General features: G+C 41.0%; 1 protein-coding gene across 3 annotated transcripts in view; it reads left to right on the top strand.

Annotated features, from left to right (window-relative positions):
- Positions 1 to 16,501, top strand: part of ldah (lipid droplet associated hydrolase) — a 230,683-nt gene that overhangs the window by 90,548 nt on the left and 123,634 nt on the right. For all 3 annotated transcript variants that reach the window (XM_052024313.1, XM_052024314.1, XM_052024315.1), the window contains one exon: positions 11,165 to 11,299. In XM_052024313.1, the coding sequence (XP_051880273.1) occupies positions 11,165 to 11,299 (135 nt within the window). The remainder of the gene's footprint in view (positions 1 to 11,164; positions 11,300 to 16,501) is intronic.

Here is a 16,501-nt window from a genome sequence, read left to right as displayed (position 1 = left end):
GGAGTAACCCCAGGAGATGTACTGCATGGAAAGGCCGACAAGTAGATCCTGAAAACTGCAAGTATTTTCTGGTGTTGGACACAGTACATTATAACAAAGAACATAGAACATAGAACAGTACAGTACAGGTACTGGCCCTTTAGCCGATAATGTCTGTGCCAACTATGATGACAAATTAAACTAATCCCATCTGCCTGCACATGGTCTATATCCCTCCATTCCCTGCCTGTTTATGTGCTTGTCTAAATGCCTCTTAAATGTTGTTATCATATCTGCTTCCACCACCTCCGCGTTCCAGGCACCTACCACACTCTGTGTAAAACAAAACTTGCCTTTTAAATCTCCTTTACACTTTCCCCTTCTCACATTAAAGCTATGCCCTCAAGTATTTGACATTTCTAACCTGGGAAAAAGACTATCTACCCTGAACAAATGCATTCTGACACTTACTGGTCTTACAAAAACAAAATTTATCAGTTTGGGTTACTATCATGTTTCTCTCTTTTTTCCCTTAACATCTCCCTTTTACAGCCTTTTTATGTTCTTTGTTTCAAGTGAAGTGTGCTGGTGACATGCTATGAGATAATGGAGAAATAGCCATCGAGGAGATTTGCAGTAGTGGCTTGAAGGACAACTACAGAGTGCAGGTCTTAGTGGCTCCTTCCCAGTACTCAGGCTTGTCCACATATCTCAGTCCTATGTGCCCCTATCACTTGGTTTTCTAGCTATTCTTTCTCTCCTACCACCCACTTTCTGCCATTGCCTATACCTCCTTTCCTTCAAAATAGCAACTCAATTTATATGGATTTTTCATTACCACAAGTGCAGAATTAGAAAATCAACTATTTTCTGTTTACATAGTGGTTTTGACTTGCCACTTTTAGGTCAAAGCACACTACAAACAAAACTACCATATAGCTTAAGTCCACATTTCTAAGTATTCTTCAAAGCATCACACTAATACCTTTTGCATATGCCCCAGAAGATCAACTCATCCATTAAACAGTTACATACAAATTGTATTCCCCAAATGAAATTAGTTCTCATCTTTTCTTTGCACTGTTGTGACTCACTGACCAGCCTTTCATAATGATAACACTCTTAAATTGCACTTTACAATGCTGGTGGCCAGCAAACATGCTTCACAAACCTGCTGCCTATGATTGTGGCCACTCCATAGCGTTGGATTGCCTTTATGCTGCCAGTACTTGCCATAGGTTTGAAATACTTGCTGTGTTATTTTGGCACCTCACTCAAGATACTAAGTGGAACTGATAGGGTAGATTGAGAGAAACAATTTCCACTGGTTGGAGAATTTAGGACTGCAGGTCATTATCAAAATAATTAAATCCAGATCTTTAAGGAGTGAAGTTAGGAAACTTTTGAACATTCAGAGGACGGTGGGTTTATAATATTTACCGGTAAGTAAGGAGAAAATTAAGAGTTAAACTTAGCCAAGAACATTCCGTTTCTAATTGCTAGAAAATCTTAGTAATGGATTCCACCTGAAAATAATGGATGTCACTGCATAATGGATGTCACTGGGCATGTGCATGACTTCAGCAAGGTACAGTTTGGTTCTTAGAATAAACTAACCATGTGCTCCAAAATAAGCAGGAAGTCCTGTGAATTCAGTCTTATGCAGCCCGTGAATCATTTCTGAAGAGGGATCTTAAAACAGTGTTCAGGAAAGCTAAACTTGAAACATTCTTCAGATTCAAAGATATGATAATTTAGAAAAAAAATTAACTTGATGCATTTTTGTTTCTATTAGCAATTGATAGCTACTGAGTCACTAATCTTCATATTTGGACTTGCGCAGTTGAGCATAGCTGGCTTTTTCTACAACCAAGGAGGCATTACAGATAAACATGATTAAAGAAGTACTCAGGAGGTTAGGAAGCATTTGTGCAGACAGAAAAACAGATAATGACGTTTTTTTGAGAGTTATTACATAGAACAGAGAACAGTACAGCACAGGAACAGTCCCTTCAGCCAACTGTGTTTGTACTGAACATGATGCCAAATTAAACTAATCCCTTCTGCCTGTACATAAACCATATCCCTCCATTCTATGCATATTCATGTACCTATCTAAAAGCCTCTTTAATGCCAGTATTGTATCTGCGTTCCCTGACAGCATGTTCCAGGCACCCACAACTCTGTGTAAAAAAAAACCTTGCCCTGCACATCTCCTTTAAACTTTCCCCCTCTCACCTTAAATGCATGTCCTCTAGTATTTGACATTTCTACCCTCAGAAAAAGGTCTGAACGCGGAGGTGGTGGAAGCAGATATGATAACAACATTTAAGAGGCATTTAGACAAGCACATAAACAGGCAGGGAATGGAGGGATATAGACCATGTGCAGGCAGATGGGATTAGTTAAATTTGTCATCATATTCGGCACAGACATTATCGGCTAAAGGGCCAGTTCCTGTGCTGTACTGTTCTATGTTCTTTGTTATAATGTACTGTGTCCAACACCAGAAAATACTTGCTGTCTACCCAATTTATGCCTATCATAATTTTACAAGTTTCCATCAGGTCTCCCCTCAGCCTCCGACACTCAAGGGAAAACAATACAAGTTTGTCCAACCTCTCCTTACAACTACTACCCTCTGGTCTGGATAGCATCCTGGTGAACCTCTTCTGCACTCACTGCAAAGCCTCCACATCCCTTCTGTAATGGGACGACTAGAACGGCACACACTATTGTTCATGTGAAAGGTCTTTGGAGTATCGTTTCTGTTTCACTCTCCAAAGTTCAGCCTGATTTGCTGATTTTATCTAATTTTTTTTGGTTTTATTTGTGATTTACAGCATCTGCAGTATTTTGCTGTTTTAGTAATTATTTTTCCCCTGATATCCACACATGCTTACCTCCAAAGAATTTTTTAAACTTTTATTTACAGTGTGGTAACAGGCCCTTCCGGCCCAATGAGTCCACGCCGCCCATTTTAAACCCAAATTAACCTACCCGTACATCTTTTGGAATGTGGGAGGAAACCGGAGCACCCAGAGGAAACCCACGCAGACACGGGAGAACGTACAAACTCCTTACAGACAGCGACAGGAATCGAACCCCGATCGCTGGTGCTGTAATAGCATTGTGCTAACTGCTACGCTACCGTGCCATCCATATTTACTTCCATTCCCCCACCCCACCCTTAGCATGGGAAAAGAGACAAATTGCAGTACCCAAGTGCCTCAGATGATAGCAGAGACTGTAGATAAAGATTGGATCAGTCTTGGGTCCTACAGGGATCTTTTATTCCCTCAACTTGTGAGTGCAATTATAACACAGTTTGTATTTTTTAAATTTCTTTGTTGTATTTGGTACTTTATGTTCTCAGAGGTTTTATGTGGAGTTTGATTTGGCAATTACTCAGCTGCACAAGAACCACTAGCCATCTTTAGTGAAAGCAAGTAAAACGGAGATTTTATTTTAAACTAAAAAATAGGCAAACTAAACCTTTACAGGTCAGCACCATGGCAAAAGAGAGAGAGAGAGAGAGAGATGTATTGTGCTGTCATTTCCATTTGTCAGTGACATGTAAATTGGTACTAATTAACAGTATTGTACTGCTTTATTTATTAAATTTCATTTTAAAATCTTTATCAGTGGTGAGCATGATAATACAAAGATTTCAGTGGTTGCCAGCTTCAGAGCTTCAGGGTAATTCATCATTTTAATGTGTTTAAACCAAGCTTCTAGGTTACAATAATAGTTTGTCACAACTGCAACTTTTGAATTTTTCTTTCAGGAACCACTGACCCTCACCTGTGTTTCTTTTATTTAATGTTAATTATCTTTCCAAAAATTTAAATAAATTGTTTTCCTGACTTTTTCCCTCAGTTTTGAATGAGATGATTGCATAGACAGCCTATTTGTCCAGAAATTAGATCCACTTATGTTGATTTTGTTTTGTGCATTTTGTGCCAGTTTTGAAGTGTTTGCACCCACTTCCTATAGAAATCCCACCCATTAAGAAATTGGACCTAGTACTTTCTGTTGCATTTCACCCTGATGCAGGTTTCATCCCCCCCCTCCCCTGTCCATTCGTATCTTCCATGTCCGATGGCATCATCAATATACATTGCATGTTTTAATTAGTTAATAATAGAAAATGAATGAAAAGGTTGCCACTGATGACCTACTTTCTCCTTCACCTCCATGGCAACTGCCTGATGCGGATGTTTCACAAAGTAGCTGCAGCATCATTCACATGAAGACCCACAGCAAGTCAAAATGGTTCAGCAGCTGCCATACGGTCATAGAATACTACAGCACAGAAACAGCTCCTTCGGCCTACCTAGTCCATGCCAACCTAATCTTCTGCCTCGTCCCATTTACCTGCACCCGTATCAATTCCCTCCAATCCCCTCCCATCCATGTACCTATCCAAACCTCTCTTAAATGTTACAATTGCACCTATCAGCTCGTTCCACACTCGCACCACCCTCTGAGTGAAGAAGTTCCCCCTCAGATTCCCCTAAAATATTTCACCTTAACCCGAAACCTATGTCCTCTAGTTCTAGTCTCACCCAACCTTTGGAGGAAAAGCCTGCATGGATTCACTATATCTCTACCCCTCATAATTTTGTATACCTGCACACAATACACAGAACTCCACACAATACTCCAAATTGCGCCTCACCAACGTCTTGTACAACTTCAACATAACATGCCAACTCCTGTACTCAATGCACAAATTTATGAAGGCCAAAGTGCCAAAAGCTCTCTTTATGACCCTGTCTACCTGTGACAGCACCTTCAAGGAACTATGGATCTGTATCCCCAGGTCCCTTTGTACTACCGCACACCTCATAGCCCTACCAATCGCTGTATAATTTGTTCTCCTAAAGTGCAGCACCTCGCACTTGTCTGCATTAAATTCCATCTGCCATTTTTCAGCCCATTTTCTGAGCTGATCAGGATCACGCTGTAAGCTTAGACGGCCTTCCTCGCTATCCAGTACGCCCCCAATCTTGGTGTCATCCACAAATGTGCTGATCCAGTTGACCACATTATCATCTAAATCATTACTATAGATGATAAACAACAATGGGCCCAGCTCCAATCCCTGCAGCACACCACTAGTCACAGGCCTCCAGTCAGAGAGACAACCATCTACTACCTCTCTCTGCCTTCTCCCACTAAGCCAATGTTAAATCCAATTGGCTACCTCATTCTGAATGCCAAGCGACTGTTCTCTTTTACCGTGTCTGCCAGAGCAACCTCGTGTTTTTGTTTTGCCCTTCTGTTTTCTCTCTTGTGATTTCTTGCGTTTCTTATACTCCTAAAGTGACTCATTTTATCCCAACTCCCTATACCTGATATGCACTACCTTTTTCTTTACTAGGGCCTCAATATCCCTCGATAACCAAGGTTTCCTAAACCTGTTAGCATTGCCTTTTGTTCTAACAGGAACATACAGGTTCTGTACTCTCAATATTTCACTTTTGAAAGCCTCCCACTTACCAAGCATTTCTTTGCCAGAAAACAACCTATCCCAATCCATGCCTCCCAGATCCCTACTGATGCCATCAAAATTGGCTTTACACCAATTTAGAATTTCAACCCAAGAACCAGTCCTATCCTTCTCCATAATTATCTTGAAAATAATGGAATTATGATCACTAGATCCAAAGTGTTCCCCTACACACACTTCTGTCACCTGCCCTGTCTCGTTCTCTAAGAAGGGATCCAATATTGTGCTCTCTCTAGTTGGGACCTCTACATATTGATTAAGGAAACTTTCCTGAACACATTTGACAAACTTTATCCCATCCGATCCCTTTACAGTCTTGGAGTCCCAGTCAACATGTGGAAAGTTAAAATCACCTACCATCACAACCTTTTTTCTTGCAACTGTCTGCTATCTCTCTACAAATTTGTTCCTCTAAATCCCACTGACTGTTGGGAGGTCTCTGATATAGACCCATTAACGTGGTCATCCCTTTCTTATTCCTCATTTCCACTCATACTGCCTCAGTGGACGAGCCCTCCAGTATGTCCTCTCTGAGCACTGCTGTGATATTTTCCCTGATGAGTAATGGCACCCCTACCCCTTTAGTACCTCTCTCTCTATCATGTCTAAAACATCGGAACCCCGGAACATTGAGCTGCCTGTCTCACTAATGGCTACAACATCATAATTCCACATGCCGATCCATGCTGTAAGTTCCTGTGCCATCTTTGAAACATGCATGTCAAGTTTTATTGCTTTAAAATTGGAGCACACCACAACGCCACAATAATGATTCCTTAAAGCAAGGATGTTCCCATTGCACAATTTTATTTGTGACTTCCACTTTGGCATTAATTCTATATACAGCCTTCATTTAGTGCGCCTCAAAAATATTTTAAGTTCCAAACAACTGTGTTATTTGATGGACTATAATTAAATGTAAATTGATAAGCCTGCTCCAAATCAGCAAATAGGTAAATGAAAATCAAATTGAACTTAAGTTTTTAGCAAAGAAAAGTCAAATAAAATGGAATTTTGATTCACTGTTATGATAAAGGTGCTTAGCCCCCTTCCTGTAGTGACTAATAGAAACTGGAAAGTAATTTGATCTCTCACCAGTACTCTGTTCCTCTGCATCTGTCAGAGCTGAACAGCTAAGCAAATCTGTCCATATGTTGATTTCCAACCCTAACCATCAGACCTGTGAGCCATCAAAATTGTTCTCTGAATGCCAACTCCACCCATCCCCAAATTACACATATAATATCAGGGCAGCCACACCCAGCAACTCCACCTGCAACTCTAATCTCAGTGGAGCTGTTGATTTGGAGGCCTGAGCAGACTAATGTTACTTGCTATACATTGTGCTCATATTGCCCAAACACATTTCCAGAAATTCATGAAACTTGTGTGCAGAAATTCTTGTTGATAATTGATAAAGAAGGATAATTAGACTCTGGGTAATGACTGAAGAGAGCACAAACCAGGATTTATATGAAAAATATAAAATTGTATACAAATTGTATCACTGCTATCATAACTCACACCTGTGGATCTTAATCACTGTAAGATGATAAAACATCTGTTTACAACCTTTTCAAGAACTTATTATTAAAATCACACATCAGTTCACATGTACCGTAATTAGATGTAAAATTTCCACTATCCCACCCAAACAGGCTTAAACTTCAACCTCAGCACTTCTCATTGTTTCTCATGTGACATCTTGCAGATTTCTATAGGAGGAGCTCTGCACTTAATAGATTGAGTCTGCCAATTAATTTTGAATTGTTGGACAATGTAACTGAATGTCCAAATCCATTCTACTCTTTCAGCTCCAGCAGCTTGATTTATGTAAGAATACTAGAAAAACTAGATCAACAGTCACAGTGTTTCACTCTTAAATTTAATAATATCTTTAATGCAATAAACTTTCTCATGGCTTTGCACAAGAATGTAAGCTTCAGAGGGTATACTCTAAATGGAAGAACACATGGATACCAACATGGGAAGTGGGTGCTGCATAAGAGTCCAGAGTTTGGGGAAGATTTATTTCTAAGAAGGTTACATAGATGGAGGAGGTTAGAGAGAAAAAAAAGGGGTGGGAGGAGGGTGGAAGAGGTGAGGCCATGGTTGTACTTGAACACAGGATGTTTATTGAAAAATTAAGAGATTGGTCAACAGAGAGTTAGTTTAGATCAAGGGTAAATGAGTCGGGTTTGATGTGTGAGAAATTAATGTTCCTACACGTAGATATTCAGTGATTTATGTCTAAGAACACGTAGGTCCACTCAATATCAGCCAGACCTTACTGCTTGCAACTTCAGAATCCCAACCGGTCCCTTACTGTTATTGTCTATCATCTTCATCTTCATCAATTTCCTGGTCACCTGCTGCTGAATTGTGAGGTCTACCCAGGCTTAGACTTTCAGCAAGTCGATAAAGTCCTTGCTTTAATCCTGCCATCAGATTTCTCAACGGTCCATGAATCCATGAACACTACTTCGTTATTCCTCTTTTGCACCATTTATTTATTTTTGTAATATGATAATTTTTATATCTTTATGTCATGCACTCTACTGCTGCCACAAAACAACAAATTTCATGACATATGTCAGTGATAATAAACCTGATTCTGATTCTGATTCTGAAATGGCTGGAGTATTTACGGACATATTCAACCTCTCGCTTCTACGGTCTGAGGTTCCCACCTGCTTCAAAAAGGCATCTATTGTACCAGTGCCCAAGAATAGCGTGGTGACCTGCCTAAAGGACTACCATCAGGTAGTGCTTGCGTCAACCGTAATGAAGTGCGTCGATAGGTTGGTTTTGGCACGAATCAACTCCTGCCTCAGAAATGAGCTGGATCTGCTTCATTTTGTTTACTGCCACAACAGGTCAACAACAGATATGATTTCTTTGGCTGTTCACTCTGCTCTGGACCATCTGGACAACAGGAACTCATACATCAGTATGCTGTTCCTCGACTGCAGCTCAGTGTTCAACACAATCATCCCATGAAAACTAATCATCAAACTTCAAGACCTGGGCCTCTCTACCTTCCTCTGCAACTGAATACTTGACTTCCTCAATGGCAGACCTCAAACAGTGTGGAATGGTAACAACATCTCTTCGCTGACCATCAACACAGGTGTACCTCAAGGCTCCATGCTTAGCCCCCTGCTCTACCCTCTATACACACATGACTGAGTGGCTAAACACAGCTCCAATACCACATACAAATTCATCGATGACACCACTGTTGTTGGATGGATCACGGGTGGTGATGAGTCAGCTTACCAGAGCGAGATAGGACATCTGGTTGAGCGATGCCACAACAACAACCTCTCAGTCAGCATCAATAAAACTAAAGAGCTGATTGTTGACTTCAGGAAGGGGAAGGAGGGTGAATATGTGCCAGTCTACATTGGGAGATCGGCAGTGGAGAGAGTCAGCAGCTTTAAATTCCTGGGCATTAACATATTGGATGACCTGTCCTGGACCCTCCAATCACAAGGAAAGCACGCAAGTGTCCTTACTTTCTTAGGAGGTTAAGGAGGTTCAGCTTGTCCCTGAACGCTCCAACAAACTTCAGCAGGTGTGCTGTTGAAAGTGACCTGACTGGTTGCATCATAGTCTGGTATGGCAATTCAAATGCGCAAGAACGTAAGAAGCTGCAGAGAGTAGTGGACTCAGCCCAATACATCATTGACACATCCCTCCCCACCAGTGGCAGTACCTACAGGAGGTGCTGCCTCAAGAAGGCAGCATCCATCACCAAAGATCCCCACCATCCAGGCCATGCCATCTTTTCGCAGCTACCATCGGGCAGGAGGTACAGAAGCCTGAAGTCCCACACCACCAGGTTCAAGAACAGCTACTTCCTTTCAACCATTCGGTTCTTGACAACTGACAAAACCATGATCACTACAGTTTAGCAACACTCACCACTTTGATCACTTTGCACTAAAATGCACTTTTTTTTTGTTCTGATTGTGTTCTTTCTTGTAAAAATTGTGTTTAATTTATGTTTATGTTTTTCTTGTGAATGCTGCTTATATGATGCGATGTGCCCGTGATGCTGCTGCAAGCAAGTTTTTCATTGCGCCTGTGCATTCATGTACTTGTGCATATGACAATAACCTCGACTTTGACTTTGTACCAATCAATCATAGCAAAAGTTTTTTTCTTTTCAAATTCTTTTGTAAGTCCAGGAATTGCCTTTAATCTAAGAAACTGACAGACGACTAACAAGGAATTTCTGCATAAAACATTATTCCCTTGAATATATTGTCTACCCTAAACTACAGTATTCCCTTTCACTTCAACCTGCAACCCAACACCCCAACTTGAAAGGACTTTAGCACCATGGCCAGTTACCCACCCATCCTGCAGGCACTGCTCTATTACGCAAGACTGAGGATACATAAGCTTAATACTGTTCATCAAGTATAATAAATAACATTTAGCATATTGGTTAAACAGACAATAACTAATTGTGTTTTCTCTTCAAGAATAGAAAATGGGCATCTTTCTGAGCAGGAGCATCTAAGGATGAGCTTTGAGTAAGGAAAAGACTCCCTCAGACATGCAATTAAGGCTCTCATCTCCTGGTCCGAATTTGTGTGTAATTCTGGTAACAGAATAGTGGTGTGTGAAAATCTATAACAAACCTCCATTGGACTGGATATACTGCATTGTAACTAAGTTTGTTCAGCATTGTTCTCAATCTATTTTAATGCAGCAGTCATCATTTTCACCCATCCTGTGCTGGTAGTATTGACTCAAGTGAAAACAGCCTAACTGGCACCTAACCCAGTTGGTGTTTGTTAGATGACCTAAGGAATTTTGACTTTTTTCTCCACTTGAGGTGATGTGGTCTTAACAAGTGGCATTGATGAGAAGCTTGTGTATCTTGCTGTTATAGCTAATTGACATTCAGAGGTGGATTTCTAAATGCAAGTGTTAACCAAGCTGCTCCCAGAGTTGCTTTAGGATGCATATACTTTATTTTTTTGGAAATGGGACATAATATGCAATATGTATTTTCAAAAAAAATACATGCTACATTTCTACAATATTTTAAATCTACAAAATAAAAAAATTGTGATTGTTATGCCTATCATATAAGTTAAGTGTATTTGAAGTGCAAAAGGTGCAACAGAGATTAAATTATTTTTTCTGCTTAGAGAGCATATAGGATCTGGAATTCACTATTTTTGGAGGTGGTGGAAATGGAATCAGTCAATGCCTTGTAAAGGAAATTGGATGGGCACAGAAGAAAGAATAATTTGCAGTCTTATGGGGAAAGAGATGCAGAACTAGATTGACGGGATTACTCTGCTCGGAGCCAGAATAGATTTGATGGGATCTTTCTATCAGTAACAACTCTGTGATTCAGTGCTATTAATCTTATGAACTATGATAATTCAGATAAAAGGCTATTCTTTTCATATTTTAGACTTCAATTGTTTTGAATATGCTGATACAAGATAAATATGCTGTTATTTGTTTCAAAATTACACATTTTATATTTTGCTGATTTCCTGCAGGATACTTAACTTCTTACTTAATCATCAATTTCTCCCTCCATTGCATGGTTTATGATTCCAAAACTGAATATGTAGCCTGTTACCTTCCATTTTAACACATTTTTCTAATAAGCTTGTTGTCTTTTGTGTATTTCCACAGGGAATCCAGGAATTGTTTGTTACTATAAAATCTTCATGAAAATTTTACACAAGATCCTGATTCAGAAGTATCCCATCTGGGCCATAAGCCACGCAGGCCATTGTGTTCCTCCAGAAGGCATGGAGATGATGGAAGGTATTGTACATGGTTTGGAGTCCTTTAAAAAAAAGTCATCTTCTTTCTTGTCCCACTTAGTTACATATAATTCCCTGAACAAATGCACCTTCTGCACATGGTCTTTTTATTGTAAATTACATATTTTATGAAATTACAAGTATAATTTATCTACAGTAGAAATTTACTTGAAGTCCTTTATGTAAAGCTTGAAAAATAATTTGCAAAGCCACTCCATACTTGTACCAAGTGATGTTCTACTCTGCAGATAACTAATCATCATTTTCAAGTTTTGTAATGTCATATTAGACAGGGTTTGGTTCTAATCGTTCAATTGGATATTTAAAGCGAAGCTATCCAATGAGACATTTCAATCTGTACTTGGGCGAGGAGCCTGTGGAATTTCCTGCAGAGGCTGGAAATCTGGATACATTGGCTGCAAACTGAAATTGGCTCAAGGAGATTTGTAATGAATTATGTGAACTTCATTATTTGATTCTGTTTTAATTTTCATATTCTGTATGAAATACCATATGCTTGCTATTTCTTAATCATACCAGTCATAAATGTGCACTCAGTTTGTAAATATTGGAGTGAATTGAAGAGAATGTTTTCTCTGCAACACTGACCTTTCACTACTTTTTCTGGGAACTTAAAACACTTATTTAAGTTTCTTGTGCTCTAACAGAGGTATTGCCCTTAAAAAAATCATAGCCAGCAATTTACCATTGTGACTAAAATGGAAGTTTTCAAAATTGGGAAGTACAGTAGCACTTGTACCTTGTCTGAATCTGTAATGCATCAAACTCCAATATAGAAATAAAAACAGAAAATGCTGAAAATACTCAGCAGGTCAAACAGCAACTGTAAAGGGGGAAGCATGATTAATATTTCATATTGATGATTCTTCATCAGAACACTCATTGTGATGGAGGGTCATTGCCCTGAAACATTAACTCTGTTTCTTTCCCCACAAATCCTACCTGACCTGCTGAGAATTTCCGGCATTTTCTGTTTTCCTTTCTGATCTCCGGATCTGAAGTTTTTTTTAATGTTTTTGAACTCCATTAAAATGTTACTTTACTGTTAAGCAGGTTGCAACTACTGACACTTAAACCTTTGACTTGTTGAGGTGTTGGCTAAGATGTTGAACTCACCTTGTTGCCATATTTTTTATATTCTGACTGTGCACTACAGACTAACAAGTTAACTGGAATTATGATGAATGAAGAGTATCCCCACCTGGTTTTCATCCAGAAGTAATACACTATGCATAGTCCTATCCTACAGTGTAATATGCTTAAGGCGTTTTTATGGCATTTTTTTGTGCAGAAAGACCTTGCCTAAACCTCTTCTAGATTAAGATAATTATGCCCAGATGTATAAGGTAGATGTAGAACTGGTTTTGCTGAACTGACTGAATGCAGTGCTGCAGTTCATTGTAAGGAGAGAAGGAATGGGCTCAGTTAATATATGAAACACATGTTCAGCAATAAAGATGGCAAATGCAAACAGTGAGCCATTTATTACCTTCTTCTTGTGACACATTACTCAACTGAAAGGAAAAAGTGGTAGCTGAGGAACAAATGGTCCTGAATGATTTAAATGGGGTCAAGTCGGGAAGGTTGAGAGGATGATCTGCAAGACGAGCCTTAACCCCATTAGTCAGACCAAACACACAGAGACAGTGTAATTGAGGTCTGTGAATAACATATGACAGTGCTACCTTAGTCTTCCCTAGATTTACTTGTTGCCATGAATACGGTTTTGATATGCTGCTGTTACTCATTTAAAGATGTAAGGATTGTGCTGAAGTCTTGAAACTGTGGTTTGAAGAAATTAATAATAGATATAGTTTTGGGCTATAAAGATATTGGCCTACAAAATGGTTCATTCCTGAATTTCACCTTCAAGTGTCCAGTGTGGTATGTTTCATCACAGCAAATCAGTCCGTCAGCTTCAACTACATTTGTGGCTCCAGAAGTAATCAGCTCCGGGGTCTAGAATGAGATTGCAAATGAGTGAAATTCAGAGGGGTGAATCACAAAAAGTTAGTTGGCAATAGAACAAGTAATTATGAAGGCAAATAGCATGTTGGTCTTTATTGCAAAGGAATTGGAGTTTAGAATAGGGAGGTTTTGTTGAAGCGGTACACGGTGTTGGTGAGGCCATACCTGCAATACTGCATACAGTTTGGGTTCCCTTATCTATATAAGGATATAGTAGCATTGGAGGCAGTCCAAAGATTCACCCACCTAGTTGCTGGGATGGGAAGGTTGTCCTTTCAAGAGAGGCTTGACAGTTTGTGTTGGTATTCCTTGGAGTTTAGAAGAATGAAGGATGACCTTATTCAAGCATACGAGATGCTAAGGAGGCTTGACAGGGGTTGATGTTGAGATGCTTCCAATAGTGAGGAAGTCACAGACAAGGGTATATAGCTATAAAGGGGCCAGCCATTTAAAACTGAGCTGTGTAGAATTTTCTTTCTCTCATATGGTAGTGAATCTCTGGAATTCTCTGCCCATGAAAGTGGTGGAGGCCAGATCATTAAAAAAAAATTAAGGATGCCACGATAGTGTAGCGGTTAGCGTAACGCTATTACAGCGCCAGCGACCCGGGTTCAATTCCCGCCGCTGTCTGTAAGGAGTTTGTACGTTCTCCCCGTGTCTGCATGGGTTTCCTCCGGGTGCTCCCGTTTCCTCCCACATTCTAAAGACGTACAGGTTAGGAAGTTGTGGGCATGCTATTGTTGGCGCCGGAAGCGTGGCGACGCATGGCCAAGAACATTCTACGCAAAGATGCATTTCACTGTGTGTTTCAATGTACATGTGACTAATAAAGAAATCTTATCATTAGAAGTATTTAAGGTGGAGAAAGAGAAATACAGGGACTCCCCGGGTTATGAATGAACTGACTTACAGAAATCCAACTGTAGGGAAATTCTCCCATACACTTTAAAGGATTTTTCAAGCTAGTAATAATAATAATAAAATGTTTCATGGTATTCATTATGACTAGATATAGTATAGATTCCATTAGTTTAATTATGGGTAATGTTAGGGCGATTATTGAATGAAATGAAAGAATTATAGCAAATGTAGATAGGGAGATACTATATGGGTTCTGACTTACAGAGAAATCGGCAGTTCCCAGAAGTGGAGGCCTTATGTAACTTGGGGACTGCCTGTATTTGAAAGATCGAGGGATTGAGGGTTATGGGGAACAGGCACAGAAGAAGAGTTGAGGCTGGCATACCTCGGGCATAATCATATTGAAAGGTGGGACAGGTTTGAGGGGCTGAGTGGCCTACTCCTGCTTCTATGTTCTTGTGTTCTTACACAAAATGCTGGAGGAACTCAGCAGGTCAGGCAGCATCTATGGAGGGAAATAAACAGTCGACGTTTCAGGTCGAGACCCTTCATCAGGACTGGAAAGGAAGAGGGCAGAAGCCAGAATAAGTAGGTTGGGGGAGGGGAAGGAGCACAGACTGGCTGATGATAGGTGAGTCCAGGTGAGAAGGGGAAGGTGGGTGGGGCAAGAATGAAAGAGAGTGATGTAAGAAGTTGAGAGGTGATAGGTAGAAAATGCAAAGGGGTGAAGAAGATGAAATCCAATAGGAGAAGACAGTAGACCATGGAATAAAGGGAAGGAGGTGGGGAATAGATGGGCAGGTCATGAGGGCAAGGGAGGAGGGAAAGAGAAGGGCTGAGGGAGCAACAGGAATGAGGGAAAACCAAGGGGGGGAAGAGGGGGGGGGTTACCAGAAGTTAGAGAAATCAATGTTGAGGCCGTCAGGTTGGAGACTCCCAAGGTGGAATATGAGGTGTTACTCCTCCAGCCTGCATCTGGCCTCAACGTGGCAGTAGAGGAGGCTGTGGATACACATGTCATTATGGGGGTGGGATGTGGAATTGAAGTGGCGGGCCACTGGAAGATCCTTGCTTTTGCGGCTGACGGAGCGAAAGTTCTCGACGAAGCGGTCACTCAATCTGCATTGGGTCTCACCGATGCAGAGGAGGCCACACCGGGAGCACCGGATGCAATAAATGATACCCTTGGATTCACAGGTGAAGCAGTGCCTCACCTGGAAGGATTGTCTGGGGCCCTGAATAGTGCTGAGGGAGGAGGTGTAGGGAGAGGTGTAGCACTTTGCACAGTTGCAGGGATAAATGCTGGGAGGGTCATTGGTGGGGAGGGATCAGTGGACAAGGGAATTACAGAAAGCACAATCCCTGCAGAAAGCAGAGGAGGGGAAGGGGAAAATGTGCCTGGTGGTGGGATCCCATTGGAGGTGGCAGTGCCATGTTGAGGCCAGATGCAGGTTGAAGTAGCAACACCTCTTATTCCGCCTTGGTAGTCTCCAACCTGACGGCCTCAACACCAATTTCTCTAACTTCTGGTAACCTCTCCCCTCTTTCTCCCCCTTTTTCCCCCCTTTGTTTTCCCTCATTCCTGTGGCCCCCTCACCACTTCTCTTTCCCCTTCACTGCCCTCATGATCTGCCCATCCATTCCCCACTTCCCTTTATTCCATGATCTACTGTTCTCTCCAACTGGATTCCTTCTTCTTCAGCCCTTTGCCTCTTTTACCTATCACCTCTCAGCTTCTTACATCTCCCCCCTCCCCCACCCACCTACCTTCCCCCTCTCACCTGGACTCACCTATCACTGGCCAGCTTGTGCTCCTCCCCCTCCCCCAACCTTCTTATTCTGGCTTCTGCCCTTCCTTTCCGGTCCTGATGAAGGATCTCGACCCGAAATGTCGGCTGTTTATTTCCCTCCATAGATGCTGCCTGACCTGCTGAGGTCCTCCAGCATTTTGTGTGTGCTGCACCAGATTGCAGCATCTGAAGAATCTCTTATGTCTCTCTTGTGTTCTTATGTTCTTGCCGCGAAGAACCACCAACTAGGTTGACTACCAAGGGTCTATGCTGATTCTATAGTGAAGAAAATAAAAAGAGTTTAGTGGAGTTTTTATGTGGATCTTTAAAAATCATAGGCTTGGCTTCTTCGTGCCTGAAGAAACTGATCATGGCATGTAAGGTGAACCGCATGTTGGGTCCATTGGTGCTAATTTCATGTCTTTTACAAGCCAATCGTTTGGTCTTCCTGAGGTGTTCAGAACAGATTTGGATATAACTAACATTGGAGAAGGCTAGAGTTAGTTGGATAGGATTGTCCTGTCACATGCAAAAAAAAATTAGCACTCCATGTTTCACACTTT

Source organism: Pristis pectinata, chromosome 10 (assembly GCF_009764475.1).
Source record: "Pristis pectinata isolate sPriPec2 chromosome 10, sPriPec2.1.pri, whole genome shotgun sequence".
NCBI classification, from domain to species: domain Eukaryota; kingdom Metazoa; phylum Chordata; class Chondrichthyes; order Rhinopristiformes; family Pristidae; genus Pristis; species Pristis pectinata.
Note: the sequence above shows the minus strand (reverse complement) of the source record. Positions and strands in the feature narration are given on the sequence as shown.